Raw genomic sequence first — 10,939 nt, 5'->3', positions numbered from 1 at the left:
TGAAACCTTCTCCTCTGATGAACAAGGAAAAACCAAACTCCTATGAAGTTTTTGATAAAAGTTGGAAGCCTTTCCCTTCAGCTTTATTGTCTTTAATTGATCTTGGAACTCCCTCCACTGCTGTGACTTCAGTAAGTCCGACTTCCCACGTGGGATTATCTCATTTGACACAGATAAGTGGGAGTTTAGAGCACAGTGAGGATAAAGTCCAACTGTAGGTGGGCAGCGGAGGCTGAAGGTCTGTGAATCTGAACTCTGCTGACGTGTTTACATTCTGATAACCTTTATTCAGATCCAACAAATGAGCACAAAGCTAGAGAAAACCCGGTAGATGACATTAGCTAATCTTTACATTCTGATTCTTTGTTCGAGAGGTTTGCATTATTAGCTGGATTTTGTTTCATCTTTACTGCTACTTTGTTGCGTGGTGCACTAACTCGTCTGAGCTGACAGAAGAAGACAGTAAAGGATGAAGAGTTGGAGGCTCTGGCTGCTGGCAGTGGCCACACTGCTGCTTGGAATGAATGGAGTTGACACGGAGGATATCCGAGCCAAAAACATTAATCTTCTCACCCCCACTGATTATAATATGGTGCTTAACCTTGGAATGAGAGGTACTCATCGACTTTTATTTTTCTTCACCTTTGCTGTACCTTAGCATTTGTTTTCAGAACAAGGCTCATCCTGTTTAATGAGCTGATGTGAATGCATCTCAGACCAAATCTGTGCATCACATCTGAGGGGCTTTGTGAAATTTGATTTTTCAGATTTGAAGATTGAAAATTAAATGTTTGGTCTATCAGATTTGGAAGTAAACAGTCTAACATAGACATTTTATCATGCTTATGTTGTAGACACAGGAATAATTTTTTCAGGTGATCAATGTAATGACAAATTCCAGATGTGTGTACTGTAAATACCAATTTCTATTTTGACTGAATATTTTCAAATTTCCAACCTGAAAGGTTACTTCATAATCAATAATATATTTAAAATTAACTGCCCTAAGTTATGGTTTTTGTTTTGGATAAGTTTTTGCATAGCAATCTTACATTTTATAAAATAAATTTAAAGGAAAACAAAGCAATTGAAAAAGTTGAAATAAACCTTTAATAAAGGCTAAAACTATGATCAAAACTGGTCTGTTTTTGTATTTAAGATTACGTTTCCATCAAAGCAAAAATCAGTAAATAAATGAAAAAATAATTTTAATCCAAAATTATGTCTGTAAAATCAGTGCATATTTAAAAAAAAAGTATAGAACAAAGCATGCTATTTAATAACATGCAATCCAAATCTGCCTATAAACTCTTTAGACTAATCTGAATTTAAATGTATCAATTTGTTTTCCAAAATTAAGTAAAGGAAATTGACAATTTATCTTCTAAATCCATTATTTTTTAATGTATCAAGAAAATTAACAAACCCAAAGGAGAATTGAGATTTAATTATGCAAATGATATTGGATTCCACATGGAGTGTACAGAAATAGTTTAATGCTTAAACACACAATTTGGTCAAAATAAATGTTTAAATAAAAGCCAAACCATGCAAAAATTTGTCAATGTGTGCATTAAATTGGTTTACCCCCAGAGTTTTCACATGGAAACTGGTTTTCCCTGTCAATGGTTAATGTGGTTTAATGTGCCATTGTGGCTTAATTCTAGAGGTAACAGCAGGGGTCCCCGAATCTAGGCCTCAGTGGCTGGTGTCTTACATGTTTTTAAACCAACCTGCCATTGAAGCTCCTTATTGGCTAAACATACCTGGTCCTGGCAATCAGCAGCAAATAAAGCAGGGTTTCTGGAAAACCAGCAAGACACGGGCCCTCGAGGCCTGGATTTGGGCACCCCTAGGTTACCAGGTCAACTTAGAGCTGGAAACATACTAAAAAAGAAAAAAATTCAATGCACCCCCCTCACTGCTTGGTTTATTTGTGCACAACAGTGCTGCCCAGAGACTGCTACGACATGTTGATGACATCATCAGGAAAGGCTAGAGATGGTGTTTACCTCATCCAACCTGGCGACTCTCCCATTGTGGCCTACTGCGCCATGCAGGAGGGAGGCTGGACCGTAGTTCAGCACATCACCGTCAACAGCAGCGTGAATTTTGACCGCACTTGGGACGAGTACAAAAATGGCTTCGGGGATGTCACAGGTGACCACTGGCTTGGAAACAAGTACCTTAATCAGCTCACTCTCGGCCCCGCCCACTATAAACTGGGAGTGAAGCTTGTGGACCGAGACGCAGTGACCAAAACGGGCGAGTACGATCCATTTTTAGTGGAGGATGAGTTGAAGGCATTCAGGCTGAGGCTGGGGCTATTCCAGGGCACTGCGGTGGACGCTCTGACCATGGACACGGAGAACTACTTGCACGACAATCAAAAATTCACAACTAAAGACAGAGATAATGACAACTACTTTCAAAACTGTGCCAAGCTGGAGTTTCAAGGCGTGCCCGGTGGTGGATGGTGGTATGACGCCTGTGCTGGAGCCAACCTGAATCGCAGGAACGTCATTTACTGGCAGAAGGACTGCAACAAAGAGCATTTGTGCAAGTATGCTTGGATGATGGTGAGGCCTTCAGACTCAGTGAAGATGATTTATAGTGGAGACTGCAAAAAGGATGAGTTATAACAACAGATTTTGTTTTAATAGTGTAGAACACCATAGTGTTTGCTGTTATTGGTAACTGTCCCGTAGCAGCTGCTGTCATGATGGACCTTTATTTCACCTCATTTTATTATGAAAGGCAAAATGATCACAAAATACTACAAGTGAGGCAAAAACCGACCACAAATATGACACATTGTTTAAAATTGAACACTATTTTCGCTCCAGCTTTGTCTCCAACATGACAACAGATTCAAAGCAAAGCATTTCTTCCCCCAAAAAAACATTTCATAACATTATAGCTTATGATCCACAGCAATAATGTACATCTTCCATCAAATGGAAAACAGCTTGTAAATATTTTTTTTTTCTCTTAGGTGTGTTACTTGTGTATTATTTTGTCAGACAGACACTTTATTCAGCAACAGTAATTTAAAATGAAAAAAAAAAAAGTAATATTTTCATGTTTGCAGAAAAATATCCTGAGACTTGAAAACACACAGGCATTTTTACAAAGTGTACCCTCCCCTGTTCTTTATGTAAACACTAATGTTATTTAGTTGGAAGTATTAAAAATGTTTTTTTTTTCAAGTGTTGACCGCTTGTGAGCGAATTTTTCATCATACTATTTGGGAGAAAAATACAAAAGCTCTATAATGGAATACTGAGCATGTTTAGTGGGTTGGTTTGTTTTACATGTCATGCTTTAGTGCAGAACAAACTGTAAATGTCACACAACTGCACTACCTGTCTGTTTTTGGAACATAGTTAATACTCTCTGACCTTAGATATCTCACAAATACTTTCCTAATCCTCTAGGTAAACTATAAAAGTTGTTACAGATTGTTTTTTTCTTCAAAATCCTTGTAGCTGTGGGGAGGAAGAATGTCTAAACACAGGCCATTTAGGAATAAGTCAAAACTTCTTATCTTAGTGACAGATTTTCTTTGAACAGGCAACACAATTGCCAAGAATTCTTATTTTGAGAAAATAATTTAAAACAATTTTCTTTCTTAAAACAAGTATTCTTTTTGGCTTTTTACAGCGCGGGGTTGAGGCAGATCCTCAAAAACCTCTGACTGAAGTTGCTCTGCTGCTAGAGTCCCTGTGTTCTGCAAAGGAAAAAAACTAACCCAGGCCTATGTTTTAATGTCAAACAGTTTATCCCCTTTTGGACAGCCTGGAATCACTGAGTCCTAAATGCAACCCTGTGACTTTTGTAAAACGATCATTCTTTTCGGGTAAAATTTTTTATGTTTAGCTTAAATTAGAACCTTTCAAAATCAAAGTTTTAGTTCTATGCTTGGGAATGCCAGTTTGTCAGGGCTGTGTAATCTGTAGTCAGTGAAACTATGAAACCAATGGGATTCATGTGGTAAACAGAAAGAATGATGTTTTTTTACTTGTATGCAGATATCTACTGTATACGGTACATTTGCACTGCATGATGCAAATATCAAGACGTTGCTTTCACTTATCAGTTAGAACAAAAATACTGTTTTTATTATCAAAGTTAAAGTTTGGTGTTATGTTGCCCTATTTGATAAGTTTTAGTAGCTTTTAGTGTAGGCTATTTCAAAAACTATTGTCTCATGAGCAACAATTTTAATGCACCTCACTGAACACTGGAGACTAAGTTAAAAAAAAAGTCAAGAGCGATGATAAAAATGTATTTTTTACAGATTGTTTCACACACGTTAAAAAGACTAAGTCATGACATCTTGGAGCTAACCACAGGGTTTTGTCCGTACCAATAGAGCTTCTCCTGAAGTCTTTTCTTCTTCCACTGACAAAGCAACAACATGCGGAAGGTTTTTTGGAAAGTCTTGTTGCAAAGGGCGTAGCACATGGGATTGACGGTGCTGTTGACGTAACACAGCCAGTAGCCTAAATGCCACAGGGATAAGGGGATACAGTCTGAGCAGAAGGTGGAAATCAGCACCATGATGTTGTACGGTGTCCATGTGAGGATGAAGGCCAGCAGGATGGCGCTGAGGGTTTGAGCTGCTTTCCTCTCCTTAATCAGCACCAGCCTCTTTCTCTTGGTGATCTGGTTCTTCAGTGTGCCGTCTATAGGCTTGGATGCTGATGATGTAGAGGGAACAGTCATGGATTCAGCGGAGGAGAAGACTGATGACACCATTTTGGAGTCTCTGTTATTACTGTGGTGCTCCATGTGAGGCTCCTGGGCCATTGGCTTGAATTTGTAAGACACGCACTTGCTGCTCTTCTGTGAGGTACTTCTGCGAGGCGTCTGGAAGAAACTGAGCTGCTCGCTCACGCTCCCAACCCCGCTCTTACTGTCCTCGCACTCTGCATTTCTGAGGGAGGTCTGGAAGTCTGCCGGAGACACAGGCCTGTCGTCCTCCTCTGATGAGGCGTAACTGTTAAAGGTGGTGAGCTGACCCACTTTGGACCACTCATCGCTGTTGGAGGCTGCTGATTTGGCAGCGGTGCTCCTACTACAGGAGGACCAGGAGGCTTGGTTCATTTCATGTGAAGTTGAACGTAGCTTACAGCTAAAACAGGATCTGATGATAGTTTTCTGAGGCTTTGTCACCCCACTATCTGCCAGATAGTTAACTCCCTGAAGCTCCGCCAGATCTTTTGTCCTCTTCTCAGTTTCCTTATAGATTCGACAGTACAGTATTGTCATGACTGAAACAGGGATGTAAAAGGCAGCGATCGCTGTTCCGAACGTGATTACTGGCTCAGAGAAAAACTGGATCTGGCACTGTCTTTCAGGTACCGTCCTTTTCCCGACAAAATATTGCCAGCACAGAATAGGTGGTGCCCAGAGAATCAGGGACACGAGCCAGGCCAAGCCTATCATGATGGCGGCTCGTCTGGGAGTCCGTTTGGCTCTGTAGGTCAAAGGCCTGGTGATGGAAAAATATCTGTCAAAACTGATGACCAGGAGATTCATGACTGAGGCGTTACTCGCCACATAATCCAACGCCAACCATAAGTCACAGGCGAGGCTCCCTAAAGCCCAGTAACCCATCAGGATGTAGGAGGTGTAAAGGTTCATGGAGAAAACTCCTATGATGAGATCAGCAGCTGCCAGACTTAACAGGTAATAATTGTTGACAGTCTTCAGTTGGCTGTTGACTTTGAAAGACAGCATAACAAGGATGTTCCCAACAATGGTGATGATGCTGACTATAGCTGACACCGTCGCTATGGTGATCACCTCCCACAGATTGTGAGTCACCAGGTGGATATCTGTCGTAGTGGCGTTCAGCGTGGAGTTTAGCGCAATTTCTCCTTCCATGGTCTTCTGGTTTTTACTGGCTTCCAGCCAACTGGAGTTTGTTTGGATTTTCCATGTCTAGAAATGTCACCTGGAAAGTAAAAAAAAAAACAAAATGCGGGTCACTTTTCTTGTCTGGCAAGGGACCCCCAATTTCAGCAACATGAGTGACAACATTGTTTTTTTCACGGTGTTAGAAACTGGAACTGGAAAAACTTAAGGTGATTTTCTGAATGAATGAATAAACAAATGAATAATTAAATAAGCATAATACTACAAGTCCCTTTTTTGTAAAAACAGAAAGTGAATGTTTATTTCAAGTAATAATAATAATAATGATAACATATTATTATTACTATTATTATGATGATGATGAAGAATAGATAAATACCAATTAATAAATCAATAAATCAGTCTTGGTTCATTTGTCCAAAGATTTTGTTTTCTCCAAATCCCAAAGGACAAATTTCAAAAGTTTTTCAGTTTCTGTCTGAAAGGTTTTAAACAGTCTTCCTTGCAGAATCATCAGGACAACAGTATTTCATCTCATATAGTGACAAATCTGCATCTTTAAATGACATTTAACATAGACAAAAAAACATGTCACATGTGGAAAATGCAAACTATGCCTGAAGGGATTTATTCTCAGTGCTGTTTTTCCCCCCAAAAAATCATTTAGGATAAATATTTTAATATGGGAAAACTCGATAATTGTCCAAGCATCACAGTATCCTGGACTTGACCAAAAAAGATTATTGGCAAGTTCCTAGTAGATATTTGTGCATTTAATTTTAATAATAAAGTTCAAATACTAACATAGCTTGCAATTCAGTATACTGGTAAAAATTAAATGTAAGTTTTTTAAATGTTGTTTTCTATTGTTTAAAATGTTTAAATTACCATTTGAATCTATTGATTAATCGTTATGCCAACATTTAACCATGTATTTATTATTATGTATAAAGTATCTTTTTAATCAGCAAAGGAGTTTTTTTGCCCGTTAATTATCAGAAAAGCTATAAAACACAGTCTTACATGAGTTTTTACATGAATTATAGTAAAACTGCTCCTCTACATTTTGTCAGGAATATTTTTTATGAAGGGTTTAAGAATGCAGGAATGGTCATCCTTCTCCTGCGCACTAGAGGGCAGGAAACACCATCCACATGTGGAATCATGCTGAGCGAAAAAAAAAAAAAAAAAATGAGGTTTTGAGCACAATGCATGTCGATTTAAAATACCAAACTTGGCAAAATTAGGACCACGCAATCTCAATATTTTGACTTTCCTAAACTATTGAAACTGCTATAAAGATTTGGTGAAATTTTCTGAAAGAAGACAAAACAGTTAAAAAAACACTTAAAAAAATTAAACCGGATTTACAGATGCATTATTTTGCAAAAGGAATCATTCTGTGTGTCTTTGAAAAATGTTGTCCTACCTGTCATCCTAAACTCTGTATTTTCAGCTGAGCCACAGGTTTGCCTGGTAATAAAACAATTTACACAGCACCTGTGTCCTGTATTTGACCTTGATCCTCGAAAATTACCAGTTCAGCGTTAAGGCCTCCTTACGGAGGTGCAGGCTCACCAGGGCTCTCGGTGTGGATCAAAAGTGATCGCAGAGGTAGTTCATATCTATTGGAAAAATCCTCCATGTGGGTCGAAGCAACTGACTCTTCAGGCGGTCGTCCAGAGCGAGAGCACACATGTAGGCAAAGATAGCTCCTCGTATTATCCCCTCTAGCAGCGAATAAATAGCACCATGTTGGGAGAATTGGCTTTCAGACACTGTTAAAACAAACATTCATATCCTGGTTGACCGACGCTGGTCACCTCCTGTATACACAGACCTGCCCTGTCGAAGCGCTTTAATCAAAACACTGCAGAAGGAAATTGTGTTTTAGGATTGTTCCAGATGACAGCTGGCTAAATCCTGTCTGAGGTACCAAACAAGTCTCCATCCTAAAATAACTTGGGCTTTTTTTTGGGTAATGACGTGTCTTAGTTCTGTTTGTTGAGGAATAGAGAAATGTTTACTTGAGATAAGGCTGATATGCAGAGTTTTCAGCTACTAATAGTTTTTTCCAAAGTCCACTCCTACTGTGTTTAAAAAACATGCCCCCAAAAAGTCTAGTCTCCCAGTGATTTTTGAGGAAAATCTCTTCTAAATTCTCTAAATTTAAGAGCTCTTTTTGCTATCAAAGCAAATTTGGACATATATATACCCCTTTGTGCCAAAAATACCTTAAACACGGGTGTATAAACACTTGCAGGTTTATCGGGAGTTTCAGCAGTAGCTAGAAACAATAAAGGCACAGAGTTGGTATGCAACTTCTGCAAATGAAACTTGCATTCTTCAAACCCATACTTCAATAAATTACTTTAGAGGATTGAGTAAAATGAGCTAAATGTTTAATTTTGTCTATTTTTGCATGGAAATAGAATGTCTATTTCTAAAATCAAATGGGTCTTCACTCAGAACATTTCTGATTCATGAAATCAAATAATCTTTTTCCCTTAAAGCATTACTTAGCATTTTTATAGACCAAGAAAATTACTTTACTGTAAGTCACTATTGCAAGTATGTATACATTTATAAATAGAAGCTCCTTTTTTCAGTTAGAAATTTGATAAATTGTGACCTAAACTTGAATTAATAAACATGATGAAAAGGTCATAATTGGATATGTCTTTGTTTCTGAGAATGACTTTGCATTAATAATTCCCGTCAATTGTGGGCGGGACATTAACCTGGAGCAACCCCGCCACCTTTCCCCTCTTCTCGTTGCTGAGGGCTCGGCAGGAAGCATATGCCCTGCCCAGCCTATTTTCTGCGTCACAAATAAATTCTTTTTCAAACTGCATTTTTTTTGTCTGCTCCATTTTTATAAAAATTTTATAAAGTAAATACTCATAAACACAATTTTAAGCTTACATTTATTTATTTATGTCCTCCATCATGACAAAAATGTCAATACATTTTTTTTAAAACACCACAAAAATGATCAGAGTGGGTCTTCAAGTCTGTAGCAACCCCATTAAAAAACTGATCAATTGAATACTTTTTTTTTATTTCTTAATGGTTTAAAATATGCTTCAAAATGTTAAAGCAAAGGGGACTAATTGGACTGTAATAAGATAAGCAAGCAACAAGGGGCATGACAGCAGACATGCAGTATGTGATCAAGATTGTCATCAAGTATTTTTAGCTGTAAAGTAGTTTGTTTCTCCTGAGGATAGTTGCATCAGTTGTTTGTTTTTCCCTAACATAAACAGGAACTAAAAGAGGACCATTTAAATCAATAGTTTAAGTCTTATTTATTGAATGTGGTCACACCTTTAGAACAAAGGCAAATAAAAGGAAAGCCAACTTGTTATACCCAGAGAAGTAACCAATCAAAAGGGAGAGCTTTGTTCCAAGACAGGGAAAGGCTAACAGGAGCAATATGTTTAAAATTATGTTAAATATTGTTAAATTATGAACCTGTTGAAATGAATTATCTTTACTATATGGTGTCTTTTCTGCAGTTACACTCACAAAAATCAGTCCATGCTCTTTCTCTTTATTGTTTCTTTTGTTGTACAACACTAGCAAACATGTCTGATCTAAATAGTTCCTCTGTTTTGCACAAACTTGTTTGCTGTATCACTGTATTTTTTGTTGTTGTTTTCTTTGAGTTAGGTCCAGATTCCCAAAAGGTTTTTTGTGGTCTTAGGCTTCAGAAACATGAAAACATGATTAAACAGGGGGACACAATTTTGTTTTTCAGTTTTTAAAGATCCATTCCAATGAAAATTGTGTTTTTAGTGTTTTTAACATGTTCTTGTGGCATTTTTCTCCTGATGGGGGACATCTATGAAGAAAATTAAATGTAATATTGCATCACTGAATATTTCTTTATTCTGATCGTTTTGAATAAGGACGAGATGCAAAAATGGAGTTTGAAAAAGCTTGTAGAAGTGACATAGGACTTGCAATTGCAAACCACTATCTTCCTGTCCCATTCCATCCTGATGCATTCACTTGTAGAAAAATAGATTCATGTACGTTTTTGTTTTCCTTGCTTGAGCTTGAATTTGGCTCAAAACTGTATGGCTGTTTAGCTCCAATATTGCTCGCCATTTTTATTGCACCTGAAACTCTAGGTTGGAATTGTGAGGGGCTGTAAGCTAGTGGGAGTGTTGTTAAATAAAGGGATCGAAATCAGTGCATGGATTACGTCTCATGGGAAATAGTCCTGCCTACGACTCAGAGGTGAATTTGCTAATGAACTACTGCAGCTCTGATGAAAACCACACAGATTTTTCATTTTGACCGAAAACAGAATAATCATATTTAAAGGTCAACAGAGAACACGGAAAATACATCAAAACATGATTAAAGCCTGGGATTGTAGTTCATCTACATAAGTTTACATCTTAGAACCCTAAAGTCCTTTAAAATATTAGTAAAACACTGTAAGGTTAAATCTAATATTATTGCTTTTTAATCAGGGCAAGCGTTTTTTGAACTTTTAACCAAAACCTTTTATTATAATATTCATGCATACTATAGGTTATAGTTCTTTAATTAATTAATTAATTGTATTTTACAGTTAATAAAATATTTTGCTACAGAAATGTAAATTATGTCAAGATTCCTGCTGGGGTTGCCACCTAAAAAAAAGAGTTGTAATGGTGGCTGCTCTCATAGACACCGCATTGCATAGCCATTACTATGACAACACTGCCTTGAATTGCATTCATTTTCTCACTCAAACTCTTCCATTAATCTTAACTAACCTTCATTCACACTCCAAAAGAAACTGGTCCTAAAATGGTAACAAAAACAAGCGTGTGCTATGTCTGAGAGAATTAATGCTTAGTTCCAGAATCAGAACAAGTCAAGGCTAGGAATAATTCCTGAACTGATGTGCTCTGAAAGGAATATTTAGAGCTCAGTGGGATCCAATGGACAGTTGGGAAGAGTCTTCTCAGTCTGCTGATGATGGTCACAAAGAAATCTAATTACAACTCTGAAGATAACTGCCTCACTGTGTAAACATCCTATACTGGCCTGTGAATAA

The 10,939-nt window shown here is 37.7% G+C and overlaps 2 protein-coding genes across 6 annotated transcripts in view; one reads left to right on the top strand and one right to left on the bottom strand.

Annotated features, from left to right (window-relative positions):
- The first annotated feature begins 192 nt into the window (after positions 1-192).
- On the top strand, positions 193-2,642 carry zgc:194887 (fibrinogen-like protein 1-like protein). Its single transcript, XM_004082598.5, has 2 exons — positions 193-614; positions 1,948-2,642. Exons 1-2 carry the CDS (start codon positions 470-472, stop codon positions 2,640-2,642), a joined length of 840 nt encoding a protein of 279 aa, XP_004082646.1. The 5' UTR covers positions 193-469.
- Positions 2,643-2,725: 83 nt separating this feature from the next.
- Positions 2,726-10,939, bottom strand: part of chrm5a (cholinergic receptor, muscarinic 5a) — a 32,544-nt gene continuing 24,330 nt past the window's right edge. For 3 of the 5 annotated variants that reach the window (XM_020713869.3, XM_078941332.1, XM_004082346.5), the window contains one exon: positions 2,726-5,962. In XM_020713869.3, the coding sequence (XP_020569528.1) occupies positions 4,330-5,892 (1,563 nt within the window). In that variant the 5' untranslated portion in view covers positions 5,893-5,962 and the 3' untranslated portion in view covers positions 2,726-4,329. Of the gene's footprint in view, positions 5,963-7,312; positions 7,813-10,939 lie in introns of those variants that run through there. The other 2 variants (XM_011490443.4, XM_011490444.4) reach the window with 2 other exon arrangements.

The sequence above is a fragment of the Oryzias latipes genome, chromosome 22 (genome assembly GCF_053564925.1).
Source record: "Oryzias latipes strain Hd-rR chromosome 22, Olatipes_Hd-rR_3.1".
Taxonomy (NCBI): Eukaryota; Metazoa; Chordata; class Actinopteri; order Beloniformes; family Adrianichthyidae; genus Oryzias; species Oryzias latipes.
The sequence above is the reverse complement of the archived record's forward strand: the minus strand, read 5'-3'. Positions and strand labels throughout refer to the sequence as shown.

What these genes read in the sequence shown, in the direction of transcription:
- zgc:194887 (XM_004082598.5), top strand. Translation starts at nt 470, where the DNA reads ATGAAGAGTTGGAGGCTCTGGCTGCTGGCAGTGGCCACACTGCTGCTT. An exon ending in GCTTAACCTTGGAATGAGAG is followed by an intron (nt 615 to 1,947) that starts GTACTCATCGAC and finishes TGTGCACAACAG; the next exon opens with TGCTGCCCAGAGACTGCTAC.